General features: G+C 37.8%; 3 protein-coding genes across 8 annotated transcripts in view; all 3 read right to left on the bottom strand.

Annotated features, from left to right (window-relative positions):
* Positions 1-638: 638 nt before the first annotated feature.
* On the bottom strand, positions 639-5,997 carry LOC149025200 (uncharacterized). The gene is made up of 2 exons (XM_089145422.1): positions 5,768-5,997; positions 639-2,032 (listed from the first exon to the last, which is right to left on the bottom strand). The coding sequence occupies exon 2, from the start codon at positions 2,020-2,022 to the stop codon at positions 1,678-1,680; it is 345 nt and encodes a 114-aa protein (XP_089001548.1). The 5' UTR covers positions 2,023-2,032; positions 5,768-5,997; the 3' UTR covers positions 639-1,677.
* A 2,560-nt stretch (positions 5,998-8,557) lies between these two features.
* On the bottom strand, positions 8,558-10,217 carry LOC149025199 (auxin-responsive protein IAA28-like). 2 transcript variants are annotated; one of them, XM_089143092.1, is made up of 4 exons: positions 9,861-10,217; positions 9,458-9,738; positions 9,243-9,345; positions 8,558-8,937 (listed from the first exon to the last, which is right to left on the bottom strand). In XM_089143092.1, the coding sequence occupies exons 1-4, from the start codon at positions 10,124-10,126 to the stop codon at positions 8,883-8,885; spliced, it is 705 nt and encodes a 234-aa protein (XP_088999218.1). In that variant the 5' UTR covers positions 10,127-10,217; the 3' UTR covers positions 8,558-8,882. The 2 variants fall into 2 exon arrangements, with proteins under 2 accessions (XP_088999218.1, XP_088999219.1); XM_089143093.1 differs by having other exon boundaries at positions 9,458-9,729.
* Positions 10,218-12,731: 2,514 nt separating this feature from the next.
* The window catches only part of LOC149025198 (uncharacterized), a 30,926-nt gene continuing 16,107 nt past the window's right edge, over positions 12,732-27,550 (bottom strand). For 2 of the 5 annotated variants that reach the window (XM_089145416.1, XM_089145417.1), the window contains exons 9-20: positions 22,155-22,230; positions 21,870-22,052; positions 21,230-21,390; positions 18,937-19,042; positions 17,189-17,399; positions 16,787-17,079; positions 16,547-16,668; positions 15,963-16,107; positions 15,761-15,853; positions 14,816-14,889; positions 13,727-13,780; positions 12,732-13,636 (exon numbers count right to left, since the gene is read on the bottom strand). In XM_089145416.1, coding sequence (XP_089001542.1) covers positions 13,342-13,636; positions 13,727-13,780; positions 14,816-14,889; positions 15,761-15,853; positions 15,963-16,107; positions 16,547-16,668; positions 16,787-17,079; positions 17,189-17,399; positions 18,937-19,042; positions 21,230-21,390; positions 21,870-22,052; positions 22,155-22,230 — 1,813 coding nt within the window. In that variant the 3' untranslated portion in view covers positions 12,732-13,341. Of the gene's footprint in view, positions 13,637-13,726; positions 13,792-14,815; positions 14,890-15,760; positions 15,854-15,962; positions 16,108-16,546; positions 16,669-16,786; positions 17,080-17,188; positions 17,400-18,936; positions 19,043-21,229; positions 21,391-21,869; positions 22,053-22,154; positions 22,231-27,550 lie in introns of those variants that run through there. The other 3 variants (XM_089145418.1, XM_089145419.1, XM_089145420.1) reach the window with 3 other exon arrangements.

Here is a 27,550-nt window from a genome sequence, read left to right as displayed (position 1 = left end):
ACAGGGTTACAAGGATTGATGGACTTGCATATGTTATTTATATGGGTTTGTAGATCGCACTAATTTTGGATTGGAACGACAATTTCGCAAATGTTGTGGTGCGGAGAGAAACAAGGTAAAGAAAAAGCAACAATAATCTAAATTTGATGCCTCTCTTCTATCTTCTCCTTAATTTGCCTGAATTGAGGCCTTCCAGCTAGCCCCCTTGTCTCTCCCTTCTGCTCCCACCAAAAAGAAGCGCAAAAAATGTTATGAAACTTTATTTGGGTTTCGTTTTGCAGTAAACTTCAATTTGAAAGTGTAAATTTTATATCTTGACAATAGTTCAATTTTTTCCATCATAAAATCGATGGATATTAGAAAAACACTGAAAAAAATTCCATAAGACAAATAGAGCTGAGTAATTATAGGGTTTTATATTGTTGATAAGTTTTGCAAATAGAGCTGTGTTTTGTTTTGCAGTAAAATTTATTTATGGAATATACTCAGTTTCATGACACCCTGCAACTCCCCACCCAACCACTTACACTTCCTCCTCTGTTTCAGATTTTGATTGAATTAAATGAAGCAACTGACAGAAGAAATGGTTGAAAACTTGTGCATATGAAGAACTGCACAGCTAATGAAATACAAAATGCAGTGGGCATCGGTACACTTCTCTACATTTTCCCATAAGGTCCTTCATCTGGAAACAAAAACTAGACTAATTTTTACTCAAACAGAAGTCTGTAATGCAGGCCTTGTTGTTATGTTTGGATTACCTCTCCAGACAATTTTGTCTGGAAACACATTTTATTTTTGCATTGATACATATTTACTATACTTCGACCACCATTTTGGGTTCTCCAATGGTCTGAATATTTGAAAGCTCGAAGTAGATTTGAACTGTGCTCTAAACAAATGATATAATGGTTAACTTCATAACTTTTCAATTAAAATTAGGGGTAAAGTAGGTAAGTTTTAACTTATGTCCCTTTCTTCCCCACCTCAATAGTCGTTGCAAGCTGATGGGAGTGGGAGTACCAATCATTTGAATTCATACCCCCAACTTTTGAAGGTTTTAAGCTTTTATATTTTCAGTGTTTGCTTGTGGTTTACAGTTCTTGGGTTTATAGGATTTCAGGGTGTAGGTGTTACGATTCAGGGGTTTGTTGTTCTTCAGTTTTTTCATGCGCAAGGGCTTTGGGTATTGTTTGTAGAGTTTAGGGTGTATGAGTGTTCAACAAGGTATTTGTGGTTTAATAACTTAGGGTTAGGGTTTCTGGGTTTTAGGGGGCAAGTCTGTGTCAAAAACTTAACAAGTTCAAATCTCCTTGGGGCCAGGACCTTCCCTAATCCCATTATATATAAAGCACCCTCCTGAAAATTACTCAAGGTGCACGAAAGCTGGCTGGGACACCTCAATTTCAGGAAGGAAAAAAAAATCAAATAGCTTGAGAGACCAAATAGATTCATCATCTGCAACTTCAGGCTAGTAAGTTCAGATAGTAGCTAACTAATATAGTGATGGGTAACCTCCTACACAATTGAGGCCAGACTAAAGTGATCAAGATGGAAAGTCAAGCTACTACCAAATCTAGCAAAATTGTGAACCAAGAACACCTGTTGGAAAATTGGTCACAAAAACAACGGTGAGGCGTGTTCCTAACCAACATGAGGGCGACTGTTCATTGGACTTCAAATAAGCTTGACACCAGCCTCCCTAACAGAGTCAATCACAGCCTTCACCTTACCATGATATTTCTGTTCTCTCTTCAGGATGACAGAAATTGCAGGTATTCCCTTGAGCAGCAGACGTTCCCCCAAAAGCTTCCCAATCTTTGCTGCAGCTGCTACATCACGAGAATTTTCCATGCTTGACCTCAAAGACTTTTCCTGTGAGCTTGCAGATGAAGCCACTGTAGCTGTAGGTGAATGTATTACTTGGGCGCTCACATACTTGTTGGTGAAGTGCATCTTCAAGACATATGGTTTGAGATATTTTGTGATCTGAGGTGGCCTGACAGGTGGAGGGATAACCATTTCTGCTTCCCTAGCAATAACATAGGCAAGGAAATTATTAGAAACCTGAACATACCAACTGCAAAATATAAAAGCCAAACAGATTCTAGGGGATGATCCACCCTCTTTGAAAACAAGGGAAACCAACAAATCATATCTCATCACAGGGCAAAGAATATCGGCAGAATAGGACGACCCTTCTTCCCTCTGAGCTCCCTCTCTCCCCTTCCTTTTGGAGAGAGAGAAGAAATCGCAACTCCTTTAGGAGTCCCCCCGGCCAAAAAATGATCATTGTGACTTGGATCACAGAGATTTCCTAAAGCATTGAAATTAATAGACCAGTTTCAATGACTAATGACATCCTTTTGAATGAAGTTAGGGTTTAACAGATCTCATTATACGACACTTATGAATAGTAGGTCTCAACCTGGGCATACAACACAAGCAGAGAGGACGTCTTCATACATGCCAATACAATAATACCAATACACTTGAGTACTTGACACTTGTGAGTGGTAGCTCTCAACTTGTGTATACAATACAAGAACAGAGAAGATCTTCATACAGGCCTATACAATAATAAGAACAAAAAACCAGTGTCCTCCCTACAAAAGGGGATTGGTTAGATGGATCCTAATGCTCCAACCAGCTCTAATTAAGGTCATATTTGATACAACGACTACACCATGTATGTCTTTCCCAACAATTTCTCCTTAAGTCATTTTAGGCATGCCCTGAGCTCTTATAACTCTTCTTCTGAATCATATGACTCCATTGTATTGGAATATCTGTAGGCCACCATTGAACACGACTATGCCACCTGAAACAATTTTCTCGAATCTTATCATATATTGGGGCTACTCTCGAATCAGCTCTAACCTAGCCATTCCTACTTTATCTAACTTTAGCTTTGCAACTTATCCATCTCAACAGTCTCATCTCCACTAGACTTACTTTGCCTATGTGATTCTTCATAAAGCTGCATTTGGTAACAATTCTCTTTCTGAACACTCTTCTTTGCAAGAATAATCTACTTGTGTTTTTGGTCTGGAACCATACCCTTAGCTCTACAAAATGACATTTGGTATACCTGTAGTTTCAGAACAGAAGAATAGTAGCATGGCATTTTGTAAAACCTATTCTGGAACAATTTTAACAATGTTTACATTTTTTTTACCAAAATACCACTACTACTGTTTACTGACCCAAATTAAATAAATTTATGACATCATCCCCAATATCATTCCTTTGTTCAGGTTCCAGAACTTCCTTGTTCAATCCAGCTCCCACTGGCCACCATGCAGGTTTAGAAGGCCCAGGCAGTGATCCCTTCCCCTTAGAAATGGAGACAACAGCAGAAACTGCACATGAAACATTTTTTCTTCTCTATGCTCATTTGAATTATTTCATACTTAGGTGATTGCATTGAAATGAGACCTATTGTTGTTACTCTAGTTTCAGTCATCGTCCTCTTATGGAGCTGAACCATCCTATCAAAGTAAGTCCTCATTTGGTTTGTGAACTCACCCAAATCATAGGATTTTTTTTTTTGGGGGGGGGGGGGGTTCGAGTTGGGAGGGGAAGGGAGAGAGGGAAGAATGAACTTTTATAGAAAAGCTAACATACAACTTTGTGTTCTGGGATGATTGGAAGACGTGACATGAAACTCTGAATCCATGTAGCAAACTGGGGGACATACATGAAGTCAACCGGTTGTCAGAAGTGTAGTACTCTTTGGAATGATATTCATCACCAATCACTAAAAAATTCATCTCGATAAGTCCACTAATCAATTACGCTAGAAATATTCATGGTAGAAGGCAATTGTCATATGCTAGGAACTCATGAAATTGATTTATTAATGATTCTTCTTCATTAAATAACAACAGTACATTGACTTAAAGACAAAGTATTAAACCTTCCAATAAAACCATCCCAAGAATTCCTTAGAAACAATAGAAATTGGATAATGGATAAAGGGATAGGAGCAAAAAAGGTAAACTGGATAATAGAACAGAGTCCTCTCACACTACCATGTTTTAAAGCTAAAATGTTGCACCTTCCAAAGAAACCATCAAAGAGTTCCTGAGAAATGATTGAGCTCAGATGGAAGCAAAAAGGTACTGGATAATAGAACAGAGTAATCTCATTCTAGACCATTATCTACAGTTACATTACCTTCTTCAACTGTATCTAGCAATGCTGCCACTGCTACTCTCAGGATGTTCAATCTTTTCCATCAACATTGTCAAATCACAAAGGATTCCCTCCTTGATTTCTGCTTTCAATTTGTTTCTCTAGAATTAATCCCTTAACAATCTTCCTCATCCTTATCTTAGATTTCATTATCTTAATCTCACCACATTTATTGCTCTTTCAATCCTATTTACTGATCTCCGAAGTTATATTAAAAATAAAACAAAAAGCTTGTCTTCCAAATGAAAGAAGAATTAATAACTTTCTCTTACCTACATCCACAATCCCCAAATTAGCTGACTTGTGTACTCTCTCAAGCTCTTCTTGCCAGATCTTTATCTAATGAATTCCCCATCATTAATCTTTCCTCCACACTTCTCAACATCTCCATCATCCCCTTCACTTTGGAAGTGAGTTTCTGATGCATTTAAGTCTTTGTCTCTCGATTTCTCCTTTCTACTAAACATTTCTGTTAAGTTTGGCAATCTTCACCAAGATAAGCTACAGCCTACAGGTTGCAATAAGTTATGGTTCAACTTTCAGCATAAGTTTGTGTGCTTTTTTCTTTAACCTAGGGGTTAAGAGGTTAGCGGGGAACATCATCTGGCGCATTAGATAATCCATTTTCATGGTTTGCGCTTTTATTGCAAACCTATTGAAATGAAAGCATCAGTTTCCTGATCCAATCTTGCTTGAACTTCTAAACTGCTTCATCAGTGATAGGAATTGATTGCCCTTTAGCAATTTTGAATACTATAACTCCAAACTAGCAATTATTGATGGATTTTCAAATGTTAAAATACTTTTACATCTTCCTGAACACCAGCTAATTACCATTCCTTGAGCATATAATGTGGTGGAGCTATTTTGTAAAAATCCATTTAGCCAACTCCTGGGTTTGAAAACATGATTTTTCTCATTGGACAATAAGCAAGTAATCAATGATGGGAGGTATGATTCAAAACCATCTTATAGCCCTCAATCATTTGGCACATAAAACCTAAGGGCGCAGTGTTACCTAATAGGAATACAAAAACCAACCTAATCTCTTTTTACAGAAGAAAAATAAACGAACACCTCCAATTTTATTTGTTGCAATTATTATGATTAACTCAACAAAATTTATCAGCAGAGAATCTAGATCCCAGTATTTACTCACACTATGAAAAACATGGCAAACTAAGGGTACTTTGTATTGGTTATCAAAGTCGCCATTGTTAGTGACCAAGTTCCCTGCCTAAGTAAAAATGGAAACTTGAAGAACTAGGCACCTAGTAATATCTCAAAAACAAATAATTCACTAGAATTCTACTTATTTACAATTTAGAAGGGAAAGTTAAAAAAAATCCTGTTTCATTATTCAATTTTGTTACATGTTGTTTTTCCTTCAATTTCATGTCATCACATTTCTCGTCCGAAATTTAGCGATTTTAAAACCCCAGGTTCCACTTGCTCATAAAATTTTAGGGAAAACTACTTACGGACTACATTTTGTAAAGAATAAACTCAGAATACGAAGATGAGAAGAACCTGAATGGGCTACAACAGAAGAAGAAGAAGGAGGAGGTACCTGATGGCAGCGGTAGTATGCGACCTGGAATGTCGACGGAGAGTTACAGTCCGGCTGAAGTGGCGAACGAGAGTGCAGTCACGCTGGAGATTTTCTTCCTTCGGTTCTACTCAAGATCTTTCTTTCCGAATACAGAAAATGAGACTTGATTGAGTTCTAGAAGATCATCTTCATTTGTGCTGTTCTGCAAAATTCTTCTTTTCCAGAAAAAATGAGGTCAAAGTTATAGACTAAACTCAAAAATAATATATGAAATCAAGGCTATTAATATTGTAGTTACTTTAACATGTTATGGGTATTTCAGTCATATTAAAAAATGTATAGATTTTGAATTTCAATCATTATGTGTAAATGGTCGTTAACAATGCCATTAATTCCACTACTACCAGGTGATCTACTGGTGTCAAACTCATTTTTATGCGATTTGATAGGCTCCATGTTCCAAGTTTGAATCTCATCTGATTCTTTGTTTCACAAGAAAATAGAAAGCCAAGCTGGGAAGAACACTGAAAAAATGGCTACCAACAGCGCATGATTAATTTTATGTATGATAAAATCTGAATCCTGCCAGAGTGAATTACAATTAATGTGATATTTACAAATGACTTGGTTCTTGCCTCATCAAATGTATATGCAGATCTACCCAAAAAAAATTGTATATGCAGGCTTCATTTAGAAGGCTCATAATCTTTTTTTTGGTAGAAAAGGCTTGTAATCACATCATTAGAGAGATTGAATTCAATGTTCAACTAGGCTTGTGGTGGCACTGGCGCCTGGTTCCCCCCAAATTTGTTTTTTGAGCATATGGTTCCTTATTGAGACCGTCATCCTTACACCCATCATCACAAGCCTTCTTACAAGAGGCATCAGTTGATCTAGGGACTGCCAGGCATGTTGGCATACAATTTGATTCACATGCCCCTTCACCAACTCTGGCACAAACCATGACAACCAGTGCAGAGATCAAAACCATGGCAATGACCTTGTTATTGCAAGACATTTTAAAATACTCTAATCTGGCTTTCTTCTTTCAAGAGTTAATGCACCTGTAGTTTTTGGGAGTGAGAGGATGCTCAAATGTTTATTCAATGGAGTTGATGTGAAGAGGCTTGCAAGGATTGATGGATTTGCATATGTTGTTTATATGGGTTTGTAGATCGCACTGAATTTATTTACAAATCTTGTGGTGTAGAGAGAAACAAGGCAAAGAAAAAGCAACAATAATCTAAATTTGATGCCTCTCTTCTCTGACTTCTCCTTAATTTGCCTGAATTGAGGCTTCCGACCCCCTTGTTTCTCTCTTTTGAACTTTATTTTGTGAGTGTAAAATTTTATATCTTGACAATAGTTCAATTTTTTTCATCACAAAATATATGGATATTAGAAAAACACTGAAAATGAAAAAATTCCATAAGACAAGTAGAGCTGAGTAATTATAGGGTTTGATATTGTTGATAAGTTTTACAATGATGAATACAAACAAACACACAGAATATTTTGATTCTTTGTAAAAGTGGTTTTTGGTAGAACTGGAAGCCAGGAATTAGGGTTGAATTGCTTCTTTCGATCTATAGGGTGTCCGAAAACAAGGATTCCAAAAACCATCTAATAAAGCAAAAGTCATTATATGTGATTAGACTACTATAATAGAAAGAAGGTCTTACTTGCATTAGCAGTGGCTGACTTTTGTGACCCAGAATATGCTGCCGGCTAAGTGCTAACAAAGGAAAATGGAGAAATGGTCAAAGAATTTGACTTCAGTAATTCTCGATAAGGTTTTATACATATTCTTAACAGGCATTAATTTACTCCACCATCTTTGGTCGATCATCTCACATCATACAGCAGCGAGAGCAGAAAAACATTGAGAAGCTCATCAGGTACAGGTAGGTCGACTCTGGTCAAGTTCATGGTTAGAAGCTTTAATCGATAGAGATTTTTTTAATTCAATTTTTCTGTGGTAGTTGGGTGGCTTGGACATGATAATTGTGAGGTTTGGGGGTTTTGTGGGTTCATATTTATAGTTTGATTGTATTTATAATTAGATTAGAGTTTTGTATTAATTAAATTATAATTATATAATTAAGGATTATAGTTTTAAATTTTTCTCATAAGTAGTCTCTGAGGGATAACTATCATTTATTTTAGGATCCATCCTTAGTGAGGATGAGAGATAAGTAAAGAAACAACACTTTGTGAGGTATACCCAACAATCTTCTTTACTTAGAATCTCCTTTCTTCTCTCTAGTGGATTGATTTATGTTAAATTCTTTGAGCATGTTTTACTTGTATTCTTCTTCATTGGTATACCCAACAATAATATTCTTTAAATAGAATATTTCCATTGTCAATGAAGATGATAGATGGGGACTTTTAAGTGAAGAAATATTTTCCTAGACAGTTCTTTCTTCAAGTTTGGTCTGCCTCCTCGGACTATGTTTGGGTTATTTGAAAGAGGAAGAGAGAGATGAGATGTTTCAAGTTTCAACCATGGTTGCCTGGGAACAAAGCAAGCTTTGTCTATGGATTTGTTTGTTTTAAGATGATTATGCTGTCATTTCCCAACATTCACGCCTGTTTTATCTCAGAAAATCACGGAAGAAATCTATGAAGAGTAAAAATGTTAGAGCGTTCCTGCTTGGTTACAGTGTAACACCAGGGCCCATTCGCTAAACCTTTTTCTACTCCTCGTTTCTCACATCGTCAACAACCGCCGCAAAGGTTACAGGGTCACAGGAGAAACTCGTGAGCAGAGACCACCAATTTGATGATTCATGGAGCAAACGTGTCTAATCTTTAATCACTTTTTAAAGTGATTAAGCAAGATAATTAAGTGTTACAATAAAGCCATAAAAGGTGTCTAAATCTTTAATAGCTTTTTTTTAAAGTGATAAAGCGAATGAAATCTTACAGCAATCCTAGTCTCTGCTTTAGAAAATTTGAAAACCAAAAGATCTCTTCTGTCTACGAAGTAATCACACGTACGTGTTCTTTCCAGAAGACTTCCTTACACATCGATCAGATCATACATGGCATAGCACCTCTTTTATCAACTATTCTTCTTCTGATTTAACTTAAACAGTTTCAGCTTTCAACAGTAGACAAGACTCCTTCTTCACCCACCACCAGTTCTTAGTATCTTCAAACGCTGCACTGACATGACAAAGGTCCTGCAACAAGAAAATCAATATAATTCTTCCCGAATGAGAAAGACCCAAGTAGCTGCAAATCAAAATTCCTAGCAGCACCATTCCTCTCCAAAATTGGCACCCCTTCAGTGGCCCATGCGAGTAGAAACTCATGGGCATGAAATCTGGGGAAGATCTCAGGATGGGAGAATTTGTATTCCCATAAACCCATGAAGTTCACAAGAACCATCTTAAGGACAGTTGAGGCATGAATGCTCTCATCACAAGTTTTGAACTCCAATGAAGATTTACGAAAAGGAGCATTAATGGTGGTAAATGATACGTACTGCCAAGGAGTAGTATCTCCGACGAGTAGCCAGTCCCCATTTTTTTGTTGGTAAGCGAGGGTGTAGCGTAAACCTTCATTTGATCTCCTCATGTTTCCCTCATCTGTGTCGGTGGTGTGAAGAAAGAAAGTTGAGTGTAGAAAGAAACTATGAAGCTATGACAGCTAGGGATATGTAATTAAATGAGAGATTTTGAAAGGGAAAACCAAACTCACATTTTGCAAACATGCAGATCAAGGTTTTGGTGAGTGTCTGATAAGAGTTATGAAGGCCAAGATTCACTTTTCGTCCAATAGGGACACCTTCCATCTTCACCTTCACGTATATGGAGCCTTGAACAGCTTGATTCTCCTGTTGCTCTTGCTGTTGCTGCTGCGGTTGCTGTTGTTGTTGCCCTTGGTGATGGCGGTGGTAGTGCTGTTGATAAAGTTGAAAATTTCTCCTGGAGAGCTTGATGGGTGGCCACCCAACAATCCCATCTTCCTCTCTGTTACTCCTAGGTAGAATTTAACCCCACTATTCATATCAATCCAGCGAAGAATGGATCCAATTGAATTTCAAAGTAACCAAATCAGAATTTTAAAACAACTTAGAATAGCTAGTAGCTACAGAACTTACTCGTTAATGAGGCAAGAAGAGCCCTTGTGGAGGTTCTTACGATCATCATCACCATCATCCTCGTCGTTTGGCTTATCATTCCATGACAGAAGAGGAAGTGTTTGAGCCACGGGGCTCACCCTCTTGAAGGCATAATCATCGAAACTACGCTTCTGGGCTTTGTTGCTTACCGAGCAGCAACTGTCTTTTGAGTCATTCTCATATTTGTTTAAATCGAAATTCTTGATGGGATTAATTGGGAGGGCGAGACCCAGTTGAAGCTCCATAATCAGTATAGCCCAAAAAAAAAACAAAAACAAACACAAACGACAGCCAGTGAAGATCAGCAAAAGATCACCAGCATGCAACAAATTATTTATGTTCAAAAAAGGAATAGAGAAATGAGATGGGTTTTGATTGATTTCCCCAAGTATTTGAAGAGATTTAGCTCTGCTGGGCTTGTGAGGATCTTAACAAGGAGAAGTTGGTTGGTGGGAAGGGAAGGTGGGTCACAGTGGCAAACCGACAAACGGGTGGGGGAGTTAATTTGTTGAAGACGTTAAAAGACGAAAGAAAGGCAGGGTTGCGGTCCCGGCATGGCCGTTGCCCTTTTCTAATGTGTCCGTATCAATGCCTTACTTTTTCCCAACCCTTCTGTAATGCTTGTCTGTTTTTCATGGTTTTCTTCTCCGACACAGTCCCTTTCAAATTCCCCTACTTCCCAATCCTGTGGCCGAATCACTTGGTGACCGCAGCCTCATGCGAGAATGACTCTCTCTTTCTGAGGGTGGAATTAGTCACTTGTCCTTGGAACTGAAGGCACTGAACCAAATTTAGACTAGCCTGATGGAGAGCTACCCAGACCGCAAACCTTGTTTTAAGGGGTGTTTTGAAAATCACGGGCAGAACTGCAGACGACTAGGGGTGTAAATGGATAACCAAAATCCGCTTCCGAATTAGCATCCGCATCCGTTTAGAGGTATCCCCGTCCGATTATTAATAGGATGCGGATATGGTATACCCCTTGCTTACCGAATATTATCCGTCCGATAAAATTATCCGATTAAGTTACTTATTTATATTTATTATTCTTATTTTATAAATTTTGCCTATGATATGTGACTATTTTTTTAGATTATCTACTAAAATAACTACCAAAGTTGTTAAATTCTTAAATTTCAAACCTAGACTTCACAAATAAAAAAGTAAAAATGTAAGCAGGTAGTCAAAAACTTGTATTCAATCTATATTTATATCCGTTTAGAAGAATCTACTTAAGAAAATAACTATCCGATTATCATCCGAATCCGACAGAATCCGTCCGAAAACCGATAGGATATTATCCGAATCCATCCTAATATAATAGGATGCGGATATGGATATACCACTATCCGATCCGAATCCGGTCCGTTTACACCCCTACAGACGACCCATACTTGTATTAGTCTCACCTGGTGGGAACTAATGGGACCTGCCCACTTCAATGTTATTAATTTGTTCCATTTCTGTGACATTTTTGGAGAGACACTTTCAAAAGTTCTTTCAAAGTTTTGAACAGATTTCAACGGTTGGTAGATACACAATTAATGCTTGTCCCCCCTCCCAATGGGCAATGGTCATTCTCCATTTGATTAGTATGTTAAAGACATTCAGAGAATTAGAATGTTAATGTTTAGATCATACGTAGAAGATTATCAGACTGTAGTGGGTGTAAATTCACCAATTTTCCAATCCAGCCCACCCAAGTTGGCAAGTTGCAACCCTTAACATTATGACTCAGTTTTTGGGCTGCCCACAACCAATCCGTTTGCCCTGCACAGATATGATTGTGCCGACCAAATCTATAGCTCAAAGCTATCTACTGTGAGTATCTGATTTTCTTCATTATGATACTCTGATGCATTTGATTCCGTTTGCCATGTTTCTGGTAAAACCAATAATATGCTTGGTTTGGTTTGGTTGGGGTGGCTGGGTGTCTCCGTGCGTCTGCGTGTGTCTGGATTGCTTTGTTCTAAGGGAGGTTATGGTGATCCAAGAGACCAGGCATGTAGCTGTAGGGCCTTCTCGAAGAAGATGAAAGGAGCATGAGCACATTCACGTGAAGCTCAGGTGGTGCTTGCCATGGGCACGAGGGAATTGATCTCAACTCTGCAAGTGGGGAACCCGCACGAGCGGGTATGGATGGTTCCACTGACCACACATTCCAAAGAGGGACTGGAATAGTTAGATTCCATCAAGTGTTAACCCACGCTCTCTGTGGGTCCCCACGAAACCAAAATAGTCTGGGTTTGTGTGTTCTTGCCTGTTGAAAGTTACCAGTTTTCCAGAATGAACCAATCTGGAGGTCCCAGTTCCAGTTGGGTCTGTATCTTAAAAGCTAATTCTTATCTTCAAAGGAGGTGGAGGACCTTGAGGTCCCCTCTGATGAACTCAAACGCATGGGCATTGGACAAAACCAAGAATCCTTTAAAGAGGGTTGGGAACTTGCGTGTACACTTTTTGTCGGAACAGGTTTCCCTCCCCTTGAAGATAAAGTTAACTTCCAATGGATAGATCTCTCTCACTGCCCCCACTCATTGATTCCATTGTTTTTCTCTTGATAAGCCTCTTTCATTCCAATGCCACCCACAGTCACAGCAACGTTCGTCGGTGTTTGAAATTATAATCAATCTTGCCTTTTGTAACTGCAACACATGTTGCCCCAGGAAGGAGAGAAAATGAAGATTGAAGAGAACGGCAGTGTCATCCATAGTTTTTTAGACTCACCGGCACCTTGCAGAATGGATTTTGAGGGGATGGTTGTCTACAATCATCTCCTCTGCTCACCATAATGGTAAATCAGTGTCTGTCGTACATATTAAGCATGATTCAATATAACAGAACAAAATCAAGAATTGGATAGAGCCATAGAGGCAAATTCCATGAATTATAATCAATATATACATAGGGATAATATGTTAGTAAATGCAAATGAACGACTTTCAACAGTTCCAAGTGTCCATAACTGATTCCTCTGATCCCCTTTTTCCCCCAAGAGAAAAAAAAAATTACATAGAACAGGAATGGGTTAGGAAGAAAAACAGTGAATCCTGGACTCTTAACTTAATATCCCTCAAATGCTCAAGAAACTTGTTGCAAGTTGCAACTACTGGGGTACACCGTACCGATCACCAATAAATTATCAGAAAACCTGTGCTGAGGGGTTACACGCACATCAATCTTAATGAATTTTTTCAGAAAAAAGGACTACCGAACCCGTATGACTGCATTTCAATAATGCCGCCAGCAATACCACGTGATAGCACTAGGTGGTTTTAGTTGAAGGCGGTTGGACTCTTTTTTCCCAATAAAGCACTTCCGCTTGCCAGTTTCACCCTCGGTTCAGGAAGCAGCCAATGTCATGGAACAAGCATAGGCATTGTTCCACTGTTCATGAATTTTGTAGCTGTGATGATAAAAACAAAACTAGCAGAATCAGTTGATGGATTTCATCTCATTGATGTTAGTCAAAAGTTGGTAACGTGTCCATGCAAAGATGTACTAATTTCCGTTGATATTGCCCAAAATATTCGTTGACAGCAAGAATATCTTCATGCTCTGGATTTAGGTGAGGCAAAATGAAGGATCCCCTGCCCTCCTCAATTGAGGGTGTTGATCGCTCATCTGAACTTTCCAACTTGGAGGTAATCTCATTGCAAGCAAGAAGGAACATGGCAGCTGTGTCCGGTTGCTGTGCATCACGAAGTGCAGCTAATGCTTCTTGCATTGCACCAGCTGCAACATACATTAACAAAGCCCTGCATAGTTTGGTTAGCACAATGGTTCAGCTACACGGTGACAAAACGTGTTTTAAGTTCAAGGTTAGTAATCCAAGAAGGTTGTGATACCTCCAGATGTTGTGCTCAATGCGGAGGACATAATCAGCCCACCTCTGCAACACCCTGCATGATAACTAGCCAAATTGTAATCACTTTCTGTAAGTCATGTCATATTTCCAAATAATAAGTATTAATAACACTGCCTGACTTGATCACACAATTGTGTCCAATTAATATTAGATCATCGACTTGATCACACAATTAATATTAGATCATCTAGTTAGGCATTAATCTGAAAACGGACACCCAAAAAATCAAACCCAAATTGCTGCTGATGCTTTCAATCTTAGTGACTAGAATACCTCAAGAACTTACCCTCACAATGAATTGATGCACAAATTATTTTGCACTATTGTAGAGGCAAGTGGTTGTATCTAGTACCTCGCTAATGTTATGTAGCTGTGCAACTTAAGTCCTCTTGTATCACTAGTTCAATACAACTAAAAACATGCTGAAACAAATAGAACGGTTTGTGAAAAGCTAGTACCAAAACCCATCATGGGAATGAAGTTTATGAGCCCATTTCTTTGGTGAGAAGTTCTTAAACAGCTTCTGCCCATACCCTAAAAACGTGTAGATTCTTAAACAGCTTGTACATGCAACTTCTTATGTAATCAGGCAGCCTGAAGCTTCATTCGATATCAAGCGACAACCATGAAGCAGCTTCAAGAACTCTGCAATTTCTATTCAGATCCAATCTATTCTCCATCATTGCTTAGAGATAGAAGGGAACAAAACTAAGTCAACACGGAGTTCCATTTGCTCTCTAAAAGAGTTTGAACACTCAACTCCATGGCCACTAAGCAGAATTAAAGATAGTATCGATCTACAAAGATAACACAATGACTAGTAGAACTCTTACTTGCATACAGGATGATGGTTCAGGTGTATTAAGTGGTAACTACACCAACAACTTTTTCCATCATTCATCCCCTCCAGTTTGTTTCATGTTTCAAAACTACTACAATTTGTAACTCAAATACAAGTGTGCAAGTCTCAAACAAGAAAAATCAAGAGAATAAGATACAGGCAGAAGAATTTTAACTAGTAGCAGAAACTATGCAGAAATATAACTAAGACAAAATAAAATAAATAAACCTTGCATAATCGGATCCTTGTAAATGTGTTGCAGCTAAAGTTGCCGCATCTGTCCAGCATCCAGCATCTTGTAGCTGCAGAGAAAGATTTATTAGAAACAAACACATTCAACATCTATAGCAAGTACAGTAACACAATCCAAGAATGCAAATCTATAATACTATCCCAAATACCAATCTCACCACCTGTCAGATCATAGTTGAAAAACTTGGATTTTGTTGAAAGAGAAAACATCATACAGGACATCGCAACCTAACAGAGAAAATGTTCCAACCGAAATCCCAATCATTTTTTTTGGAATCTTGCTCATTTTGATCTGAACGAAAAAAGCTCTGGTCGAAATTTCAGTCACTTCAGTCATCACATGTTGATATTTTATTCATTACAGCCTGTTGCTCCCCTGAAATGGTCAAGTAAAATTACTGGAAGAATACAATCTTTTGGCGAAATTTCGGTATTTTGGTCAACTTGGTCTGACTGAAACAGCAATATGAAATGAGTTTATGAACTACACATCACATGCAATGGCATAACCCATTGGGCGGCTGTGTAGACTCAAATTTACAGCCTGGCTGCTGAATCATTAATTTGCCAACTATGACAACTACCAACAGCCATACCAGGATCTGTTAATACAGTAAATACTTTTGAACAACCACAGCTCCAACCAGATTCAAAACAGAGTTGAACTAGACTAAACTAAAATAACCAAAAGAAGCCATCCCAAACCTGTTTTTTCTCTCTACCCCTCAACCTCAAGTAATCTACTAGTCCATGTCCATAGAAAGCATCTTTGAGTAACCAATATTTAAATGGGCAGCAGCCAAGGACATACAGTAACTAAGCTCTAAATTTCATTAGTAAGCTTCTTGGCTTGGAAAGGGCATTTAGTTCACAGCAATACACAAGACAAAGATTGAAAATTGCTCAAACACATAACCTAACCTGAGAACAAGCTTCCTGGTACCTTCCAACGGCACAGAGAAGATGTGTTCCAGACAATGACTTATCAGTCCTCACCATATTGGCTGCAACAACCTAAACAGAATAAAATGACTGGTCAAATGGTAAACATGAACAAAACTTCAATCATCACTTAAATAGTCAAGCCAGCTAAACAAATTTGCAGTCCAGAAATGATTTTCACCTTAACAGCAAGTTGATGAAGAGATCTCGACACGGCAGAGGACAGAGCTACTGCACGCAGAGCATTGGCATAAAAATAAGAACTCTCAGGAGAGGTAGAAAGTAGCAAAGAAACTGCAGCTTCAAGGTTCCCAACCGAGATAAGCCTGAATATTACATGGTGCACCAACAAATTGTTAAACAGGCTTTCGACGAACACTAGGTAGCGTACTCGCTACAGTTTATGAACCTCTATACTCATCAAACAGAAAACAACTACAGAAAAGCCTCTCAAGATTAATATCGACTACCACCAAGAGCCATGCAAGAACTACAGCAGACCACCCGTTAGACCTAGTGTTTAGGATGGTTAATATTACTTATCAGTAAAAATTCCTCTAAAAAAATAAAATAAAATAGGCTATTCATCAACTAATAGTTTGTAATTCAATCTCACACTAAAGCTGTAGTACAATCTTCTGAAGTTTAATAGGCCTCCAGCATTTTCTACAAATAAATTTCCACTACAGAAGTCCAGTCATTCAGAAACTGAAACATAGTGGGAGAGAGCCAGGATAGGGGTTGATAGGAGGAGACAATGCTTACTCATGTACACGGTTCTGGATGGCCTCTTCCCCTTCCAATTTCTCATGCCATGGAATACGCTCATTAGCACTTAACCATAACTCCTCTTGCTCAAAGGCCATCAACTTAAGTTGGCCATAACTCTGCCAGCATCGACCACATAACGGAATAAAAAGAAAGAAATATACCATGTTGCTTTTAAGGTATTAATAATAACTTCACTTTTGATGTTCAGCTACCTAAGAGTGAAAAATGACTTACAATATTATCCATCTTCCCACTCCCTGACATTAATTTGTCTGTTGATGTTATCCTCTCTAACTTGGGAGTGTCCACGGACTCTGGAACTGAAGCTGATGCTGATACAGAAATCTTTTGATGAGGTTTTGTTGCTAATCTCTTCATCAAATGGGAAAGAGCACGAGGTAACTGTAACCAGAAAAGTGCCTCAGATGATTCACCGAAGACTGCAGCAGCAAAGGAAAATCTTGCAGCTGCACCTTTATTTACTACAGAAGCATATAGCATGAGCCTCTCTTCATCAAGTATGCAACCTTGAACAGATTAAAAGAAAGGGGGTAGGCAATAATAAAATGGATTGACATCAGGCTACAAGGAAAACAGAAAGAAGATCCAGCATGTAAGGACAAAGAAAGAACCTACCTTCGCTTCTATATGGTTCTAATGCCTTGAGCAGCAATTCTGGCACCACAGACTCGCCTACAGGTGGAAGATCAGTATCAATCATGCAACTCTGAAGATCTACAGCAGATGAGGCAACTACAGGAATTTGGTAAGGCATTCCATCTTTAGTGTCACTGCAAATATCAAACCAAGAGGACTTTATGCCCAACTGCAAGATCATTCGTAGTGCCTGCACATGAACAATGATGTGCAGATGAATTCAATAAGAAACTATGAATTGTTAGATTATCTATGTTTCACGTGTGTCCTGGGGACTGATAATGCCAGTTATTAAGTCTTGAGCATGTGGTCATAAACATTTGGCTGGTTGTATGTTGTAGCTAGAAATGTATAAAAGCATAAATTCCACTTCTTAGGCTGACTGTCAAAGTCTAAAATATGGCTAGTTTTAATGGATGCTGGGCAAGAGGGAAGACCATTTGGACCACCAATTTCCAGGCCAAAACAGTCAAAAAGAATAATCTGAATGATCAAAGATCATTTTGACGTTTTGAACATGGTGGTTGGAAACGATGAGGATATGTAATCTTACTCGAAAAGGTATCATACAAGTGATCCTTGAACTCTAGATAACACAGATGCCAAGTTGATGGCTTAACCAATGCAAAAGGTATCATACAAGTGATCCTTGAACTCTAGATAACACAGATGCCAAGTTGATGGCTTAACCAATGCAAAAGTTATCATACAAGTGATCCTTGAACTCTAGATAACACAGATGCCAAGTTGATGGCTTAACCAATGCACCAAGACCCTAGCTCAATTACTTGTGCTACAATTAAAATTTATTTGGTAGAAGTCATAGCTGTCAAGGCATCAACTAGGTTTCATCTTGGCATCCCAGTGGTACGAAGGGCCAGGCAGTAAACCTGCCTTCTTCCAACTTAACAATGTAGGTCCCTTGGGACGTGCATTTGGACACCTTGGTTCCTAGGAGATCTTTATTTTTGCATGCACCTTTTTCCCTTTCAAGAAAATGTTGTTTCTAATATTTTTTACAGCTTTGGAAGAAGTTGGTGTACGGGTAAGAAGCAGGGATCAGATACAACCCAAAGAAACAAATAACAAAGAAACCAAAAGTGCAGTAATTCACTTTTCTTGTTTAAGCAATGTTGTTGTAATGCTGTGTCTAGCAAACTATTTCAATCAGTATTGTTCTATTTGCAATGCAGTAAAACTACTTATATTATAGCAGATATATAGTGGATAAATAAACGAAGCTATTAGGGATAATAAGCAATGCCTAGGCCGAGACTAATGCCTAAGTATGCCTCTCATGCCTCGGATTGCCCAGGCAGCTTCACGCTAAGGTAACACCATTTGAACTCGGCACTAATTGTACCCCAGAATGGTATAATGTCAGACCAGTTCTAAAGCAAAAATGACATGTCAACTACATCATCAGCATATTTAGATACATGAGAGATCTTATCTGAGAAATAAAAACATAATCATAATTGGTGGACCTGACTCCTCAACAGGGGGCCCAGTACCCAGGAAGTTCCCATGAGGCATCCTACAGATGGGCTGTGCCACATACATCCGAACAGCTGACTCGTTGGGCACTGGTTGCAGCACAGCCAACTGTTGGATGCCTCCCTGTGCATCTGAGATTCCATGGAAAGGAACCAATACATAACTGGTTCCAGCACTAGCACCAGAATGAGAGATAAAAAGAGATACTAACAAAAGAAGCAGGAAGTTACCAATGCATGTGGCGTGGGAAGTAATACGGGAGAGCATATGGGCATTGGCCTGAATCTCTCTCTATTAGTCCTCGGCTGGGATTTCAAGCCTGATTTTCTGACACTACTGAGCAAAATTTAGGTGTCAAACAAGATTACTCAACCAGAAATTTTTATCCAGGAAAACAAAAAATATTATGCCATTTAGAGGCAGTTAATTCATTAATACGTCATATTTTTGAACTGAGTAACAATTTTCCCTTGGCAGATCAAGTAAATTTAACACAATCCACTTTAGTTGGGGGGGGGGGGGAATGATAAGGAAAATCCTTTTTAGCACATGATCTAAATATTGCACATTATGAAAACACAGCATTTCATTTTCCAGAACTTCACTGTATTGGAAAACATTTCATTCAGTGTCATCATCCTGGTTGGAAAAAATATTTTTAACAAGGCTAGGGTACATAGAGTAAGATATAAATGCACTCAACAGCACTCAGAAGTTAGGACTTAGGACCAGCGCTAACAGGGATAAGATCACAGGTAATTCATAGAGGTAGGTTCATCCATGTGCAACAAGGACCCCAAAAAACACCAGCCAGGATTGATAAGTTACCAGTAGAGGGTACTGGCTGTTAGCAAGGAATGGCCAAAAATGAGAGAGGGTTGCAGTGATAGTTGGATAACAGCACTTATAGTTGAGTAGAATATAAGGCCTAATGGTGTGTAGGTATTATGTTTTATTTGCAGTGTAGGTATTATGTTTTATAGTACTAAATATTGAAAGAATTGGGAGCTCAATGAAGCAGGAACTTTCAAGGTTACACAAACACATCAATTCTCATTGTTCTTCTTTTCCCCTGCTTTGTTCTTACATGCATGGTATCAAAGCAATATTGTTAAGGGACTGCAGAAACCTTCCTAGTATCTTGTCTCTTTCCTTTCCAAATTGATTGTTTCATTTCACTTCAAGTTGTGAGAGTTTCTTCAGTATTTGTTTAAAAGGGGCACTGCATCAAATGCTGTACTTTTGGGATTGTTCAGAGATTAGTTCATGATTGAATACTGATAACTAGATCTCCCTTTGTGGTGGTGATTGTTTATGGAGTGAAGGATGAATTCCAGAGCTTAGATTTTATCAGATTACTTCATCCAATTGTGAGACAGAATTAAAGATCAACATTGTCAAGTTATTCAATCAATGTTTGCATAAGGGACTTGAAATTAAGTTTTATCAGGGTTTGGATTGATATTTGTTGGATGCCAATTCTCACTGAGTAAAAAGTTGGAAAGCAAACTTTCTTCGGGGTCTTCGGATCAAATGTCAAGGCTTCAGGGTTTTGGATCCAAGATCAGCTTTTTCATAGCTTTTGCTGTTTCTTTGAATCTGGTACCATAACCATATTGCAACTTTTCTCCATTTTGTGTCATTTAGCAACCAAATGTATTAGTAAGGTTGTATAATCACTTATCATCGAGCACAAGTTGGAAGGAATCACCAACTTTCAACAAGGGAAGAAAATTGTTAGGTGGGTGTGTGTTGGTTGTGACCAACAAGATCACCTGACCTAGACCTAAACCTATTATTGATGCGTCAATATTCAAGCTGCTATTCATATTGCTTCAAATCATGTGTTTCAACAATAATGGAAACATATTGAAGGAGATTATCACTCAGTTGAGACACCTTCATGTTTTGGTTTTAGTCAAGGGTAGTTAAGGTATAATGTTTTGTTTGCTTGTTTGAGTTGTTTCTTATTTCCTATAATGTTTTGTTTGCTTGTCTATTATTTCCCTATTTTGTCACTTAAGTCAATATAAAAATTAAATGAAACGGGAGCTCCAACACTAAGTAGAAAACTTCAAAGTAATACAAACACAGATTCTGATTGTTCTTCTCTTTTTTCTTTTTTCTTTTTTATTTACAATGTGAAATGACAAAAAAGGATTCAGGAGAGACTTAAGTTGTTGGAAAGGGGGGATTAGCTTATTTGTATTTATTTTATTATTGTTTCCATTTTATCATTCCATAATTCCACCAATTACAGTAGTGACTAGCTATAGGATGTAACATAGGATACAGTACACATGTTCAGAAACCAATTGTTCATTTCTGACAATGCCATAAACTCAAGGCACAAAAGCTTAAATCTGTATCACAGAAGCACAATATCTTTTGGTAATCAACAATAATCTATACTCATCAGATTCTTCCTAGAGTAAGCCTGTCTCAAAAGAAATTACACTGACATGTTACAGAATCAGAAATGCATCACTTCTTGTAGATTACACCTAAATGAATATCACATACATGTTAACCTCAATAAGCCGAAAACTACTGTCTGCTCCAGCAATGCACAAAACCAGTGGTTCATTTTTATCCGTTCGCATAGGCAACCAGTCCAGTTCCAACACTAGAGTTCCAGAAAACTGAGGTTGTAAAAGGGAATTAGCCAGTGGATCTTGTGTATCCTGCAAGTAAGAAAAGTATCAAAATTTTAATTGTAGTTGACAACTTTCATAAAAACGTAACAATCAACAAACAATTATTCAATGAAAGTAACTTTTTACTCACTTTACATCACTCCACAAGCTTAACTATACTCAAATGCTACCTCAGGGTACCACCACTATTGTGACCCAAAGAGATCCGCTCATGGAATATAGAACAAAAAATTTACCTCCCCCTCCTTTTCCTTTTCTTTTTTATAGAATGGAATCATCAAATTAAATTTGCATACCAATTAAAATTTCCATAATGGGAATCAATGGAAATAGAAATTTCCAAGAAAAGCAAAACATATATATAATTCACATAATATGATTATCATCAACCATGGAATTGCTCAAAAGTTTTTACCCCAAAAAAAAAAGGAATTGCTCAAAAGTCAACATAAAAGCAGCCTAGAACCTTTCATGCACAAGTAAAAAGGTGTACACATCACACTCACAAGATCATATATAGCAAATGTGTTGTCATAAAATAAGACAGCAACACGCCCTCTGCTATGATCTCCAGCAACAACAGGAGAGAATTTGATTCTTCGAATCCCCTCTCTATGAGTGTTAAATGATGAGGAAAAACCACTTGTTACATCCCACCATCGTATGTTCCCTGACCTGTCTCCCATAACCTAAGAAATAGCACAACTGTTAATTTCAACGAAAGATTTTATAAGATAGAAAATTCTAATCTACAAGAAAAATCAGCATTTTCCATAACAACGGATACATACTACGTGAGGAAGGCGGTAAGCCATTGCAGTAACTAATCCATCTGAAGAAACAAATGAAGAAGAAGGCCACTTTGGTCTGCGAAAGAAAAAGCACACATGAGAGGATATAATCACAAAAATAATTCAAGAAACTAAGACCCATAAAAAATCCTGAGCAATGTCTTACATAGATAATTATACCAGATAAAACTAAAACAGATAAAGAACAACACAAATCAGTGACAGACACCCTGATTAAGTAGTAAACAGAGGGGAAGAAGAAAACTAAATTAGATGATGCAATAAATAGAAAATCCTGCCACCAAAAAACTGCAGTCTAACACATGAAACTACAAAGGAATTGGGGCTAAGTCTATATCACTAACTAGCTAGCCTAAAAATGGAAGCACTGGCCAATAGAAGTACTTAGCCTATTGAACCTATCAATAAGAGAAAAGCCATCTAATAGTGTTGGTAAATTGCTAATCCTGCCTTAACTTGGCGAACATTCTTGCTTATGGATTGCCTGCTCAAAACAAGAGGGGTGCCAGCAGGACACCTGCCACAAAAAATCCCGATTTCACAATGGTTGAACTCTTCCCCACAGTATGATGGGACCTGCAAGCATTCTTCTCTAAGTACCTATCCTAGGATATGGACCTCCAAACTGTGAAAAAACCAACCCACTGATCTACTGTGATACAAGTCATATGATGCTGCTAGTAGTGTTGGAGAAGGTGTCATCCATAAAAAATCGATTCAGTATGTCCCTTTGGGTCACACTTAACTACCAAAATTTTTGAGACTTCAAACAGTTTACTGAAAATTTTAAATACTTTTATTTTAAAGTTGTGTTTCATTTCTGTCCAACCGAAATTTTCAAAATTCCAATGAGATCTCTTTAAAATTTTGAACCATGGTGACAAGTCTTCACCAAATCTTAATTATCTGAAGCAGCCTGAGTACATGAAGTAGGAGGTTCATAACAACCAGATCCATGACCACCATTACCACTACTACCATCATTGCCAGGTTCACTATTGGGCCACAGTTAGGTGCAGAAGAAGCCAAGCTAAAGTATCCATTGGAGTGGAATCACAAGAGTTCTCATCAGATACTCATACAACTTGGGGAAAATGTATTTGAGAGTGTGGCTATAATCACCACCAAGTATTTGAGAACACACTGGATAAAACTCCTTCCCCAGTCCTCCAAAAAATCCAATGACAGCAACTGCTCTTGCGTATTTGTGTTCATCCCACATCGGAAGTGATGGGAAATAGAGAATTCAGCTCCCATATATCCTCCTAAAGTCCGCAAAAGTGGGCTTTAAAATCAACCCTACAAAGTTCATGAGATAGATCCTAAAGGTAAGAAAGATTGATATGCCCCAAATAGAAACCATTAAGATATTCCCACGGTTCCCTGATAGCGTCAATGTGAGTCACCAAATCGACAATGTGGTTCTCCAGAGAATTAAGCATTCATCACAAGATTCATGCATCAATAGTATCCCATGACGAATCATCAGCAGGTTTAGTCTTCAAGAAGAGATTCTTTTGATCATGCCTAGTCATGGTTGAAAGTTGGTGATCCCCTCAAGCTTATTTTCAGTAAGACAATTTGATGCTGAGAACCTCAGTAACCCCATTCTTTGGTGGGTAAGACATGATTCACATCCCGAGAAGTAGAGTGCAGTTGCAGCAAGAAGAAAATCAGCAAAAAGAAATCGATTCCTAAAGCAAAACCGGGACAAATGTCAATTTTCAAAAAAATATACCAAACAACAACAATAAGCCTTGTCCCAACAAAAACCTCTCACAAAAAATTGAACTGAATTTCCAATCAACCAGAAAATCAATTTCTTAAGTAATCTTTAACCAAAAAAAGGCTGCCCAAAAAAAATTAAGTTCTTATATTCCTTGTTGAAGTATACACACTTTGAGATATTTACTGTTCACGTGAACAGTAAAAACCTTCACAAATAATATCCATCAGCACATCTTGAGTAGATATAGAATAAGGTACCATTCAACTTATGGAATTCTACAATAATATCATTACCTATCTTTACCTATATTGCCCTTTTACCTACCTACTTGATTTGAAGTAACCCATACTACCTTACCTACTTGGTCTACAATAACCTATATTGTCTTTTACCTTGCCTACTTGGTCCGCAGTAACCCATACTGTCTTTTACCTTACCTACTTGGTTCGCAGTAACCTATACTGTCTTTTACTTTACCTACTTGGTTCACAGTAACTCGTATTGTCCTTTACCTACCTACTTGGTCCGTAGTATCCCATACTACCTTACCAACTTGATCCACAATAATCAATATTGTCTTTTACCTACCCATACTCTACTTGCTACTTGCCTTCTTGTGAAGCATTTATATGGACATTGGAGTTGCAATTTTGAAGATTTAGCGTGGATATGTTGAAGTATACACACTTTGAGATATTTACTGTTCACGTGAACAGTAAAGTATGGTTTTTACTGTTCACGTGAACAGTATAATGCTAGTGATGCTACCGTACTTTCTATTTCTGATGTAGGAGTCTTGCTACATAAGTTTGGGAGTTTTTAGAAAGCATAGTTTCTATTTTGGTGTTAGTTTCTATTTTCAAAACTTTCTATTTTAGGAGCTAGGAAGTTACTAAAGCTGTAATTTTTTTGTTTCCTTTTTCTAGAGGACAATTAGTTGTCTCTCAATTTGTATTAAATTCATTAGAAGCTATAAATAAAAGGGCTCTGTGATTCTAGACTTTTAAGCAAGAATCACATGCCTCTTCTACTTGTTCTTCATCTCTCTTCTCTTCTTCTTCTTCTCTCTATTCAAGTTCAATTGTTGTTTTGATTATTTAAAGCTTGTTTTCTAACATGGCATCAGAGCAAGTTTAATCAACCTAGGGACTGTTTTCTCTCTCTTGGCTGCCCAGTTTTTTTTCCTTTTTCTTATCTAGGGTAGCCCCAACCTTCGCTGCAGTAATTGTGCATGGCTTTCCTTCTTCTTTAACTTTTGAAGCACCAAGTATCTATGTATTAATACTACAAAAAGGCCCTAAGCTTTCTGGGGATATGTCTACCTATTTGATTCAACTGAGGCTGCTATTACCCTTTTTTTTTTGTGCAAATCTGAAGTTCAATCTGCACTATACTGATGTCTTGGGATTCCTCTTGATTCTTGCAAAGATATGCCCATAATTCGGATTGCAAGACCTAAGTATTGTCTTCCATTGTTTGTGATATAAGTTTAGTTGCAAGTCGTATACTAGTACCCCTGTTTCATTGAATTTCTCTCTTCTGAAAAATTCTGCTGCTACCTTCTTGCATTATTACTTCTTCCGTTGTTTATTTCAGAATCAAGTTTAGCCTTCTTTTTATCTAATACTTCTACAAAGACCTAGAGGACTATTTTTCCTTCATATCGAGATCTGTTAGAGTTTCAAATCTAGCAGAAGTTTGCTGCTATGGTCCGAGATCTGATATTATCTGCTTTCGCAAAGCAATCGTTATTGCACTTCTTCCGAGTGGATTGCTGCAACGACTACTGCAATTTTAAGATTCCAAGCTGGTTCAATATATCTTTTTTTTTCCTGATCTAATTTGCTCCTGCTTAAGGGTTAGCGATGGTCCAGAATTTTTTTTCCCCCTTGGTGCACAAGACTTTGTCCTGTGAGATGATTTTCTACTGTTTGATCAACTTTATTGGTGAATAATACACTGCTCATCATTAATTGTCCACGTGTAATGCTACACGTGAGGGGGAGAATGGTACCTTATTCTATATCTACTCAAGATGTGCTGATGGATATTATTTGTGAAGATCTTTGTCCTCAACTTATGGCATTTTACAACGATATCATTACATGTCTTTACCTATATTGTCCTTTACCTAACTACTTGGTCCGTAGTAACCCATACTACCTTACCTACTTGGTCCGCAGTAACCCATACTGTCTTTTACCTTACCTATTTGGTCCGCAGTAACCCATACTGTCTTTTACCTTATCTATTTGGTTCACAATAACTCATACTGTCTTTTACCTTACCTACTTGGTCTGCAATAACCCATATTGCCTTTTACCTTACATAATTGGTCCGCAGTAACCCATACTGTCTTTTACCTTACCTATTTGGTCCGCAGTAACCCATACTGTCTTTTACCTTATCTATTTGATTCACAGTAACTCATACTGTCTTTTACCTTACCTACTTGGTCTGCAGTAACCCATACTACCTTTTACCTTACCTACTTGATCCGCAGTAACCCATACTGTATTTTACCTTATCTATTTGGTCCATAGTAACCCATATTACCTTACCTACTTGGTCCACAGTAACCTATACTGTCTTTTACCTACCTACTTGGTCCACAATAATCAATATTGCCTTTTACCTACCTATACTTTGCCTATTACTTGCCTTCTTGTGAAGCATTTATATGGACATTGGAGTTGTAATTTTGAAGATTTAGTATGGATATTTCTCCCTACTACCGGCATTATGTGGATGGTGTCTTTGATCCTGCTATACTTATGGACATTGGAGTTGCAATTTTGAAGATTTAGTGTGGATATTTCTCCCTACTACCGGCATTATGTGGATGGTGTCTTTGATCCTGCTATACTTATGGACATTGGAGTTGCAATTTTGAAGATTTAGTGTGGATATTTCTCCTACTACCGGCATTATATGGATAGTATCTTTGATCCTATTATACTTATGGACTTTGTTCGTCTTCAACATCGTCGATTGTTCTTATTATTGGATGGTTCTATTGACATGAAGAATTAAAGTTTTTTTTAAGTTGGTGTTGATTATTTCCTGGGTGAAGTTTTCTCAGTGTTTATTGACGTCTGTCATTGCTACACGATTCAAGATTGGTGCTACCTTTCAAGTTTATTCTTATTGTGCAAGCTGAAGTTTTCTTTGTGTACACTCCAGCTTGAGGGGGAGTGTTGAAGTATACACACTTTGAGATATTTACTGTTCACGTGAACAGTATAATGCTAGTGATGCTACCGTACTTTCTATTTCTGATGTAGGAGTCTCGCTACATAAGTTTGGGAGTTTTTGGAAAGCATAGTTTCTATTTTGGTGTTAGTTTATATTTTCAAAACTTTCTATTTTAGGAGCTAGGAAGTTACTAAAGATGTAATTTTTTTTGTTTCCTTTTTCTAGAGGACAATTAGTGTCTCTCAATTTGTATTAGATTCATTAGAAGCTATAAATAAAAGGGCTCTGTGATTCTAGACTTTTAAGCAAGAATCACATGCCTCTTCTATTGGTTCTTCATCCCTCTTCTCTTCTTCTTCTTCTCTCTATTCAAGTTCAACTGCTGTTCTGATTATTTAAAGCTTGTTTTCTAACAATCCTTTCTTCAGCCGTAGTCTTCACTCCAGATCAT

The sequence above is a fragment of the Hakea prostrata genome, chromosome 2 (genome assembly GCF_041222555.1).
Source record: "Hakea prostrata isolate BN-2017 chromosome 2, UWA_Hpros_2, whole genome shotgun sequence".
In the NCBI taxonomy this organism is placed as follows: domain Eukaryota; kingdom Viridiplantae; phylum Streptophyta; class Magnoliopsida; order Proteales; family Proteaceae; genus Hakea; species Hakea prostrata.
This window is presented reverse-complemented; position numbering and strand designations above follow the sequence as displayed.

Bases quoted from the DNA above. Each gene is read 5' to 3' on its own strand.
- LOC149025199 (XM_089143092.1), bottom strand. From the start codon at position 10,126: ATGGAGCTTCAACTGGGTCTCGCCCTCCCAATTAATCCCATCAAGAAT. The intron at 9,739-9,860 runs GTAAGTTCTGTA...AATTCTACCTAG, and splicing joins TCTTCTTGCCTCATTAACGA to GAGTAACAGAGAGGAAGATG. The intron at 8,938-9,242 runs GTACGTATCATT...TTCTTGTTGCAG, and splicing joins GGAGATACTACTCCTTGGCA to GACCTTTGTCATGTCAGTGC.
- LOC149025200 (XM_089145422.1), bottom strand. From the start codon at position 2,022: ATGGTTATCCCTCCACCTGTCAGGCCACCTCAGATCACAAAATATCTC.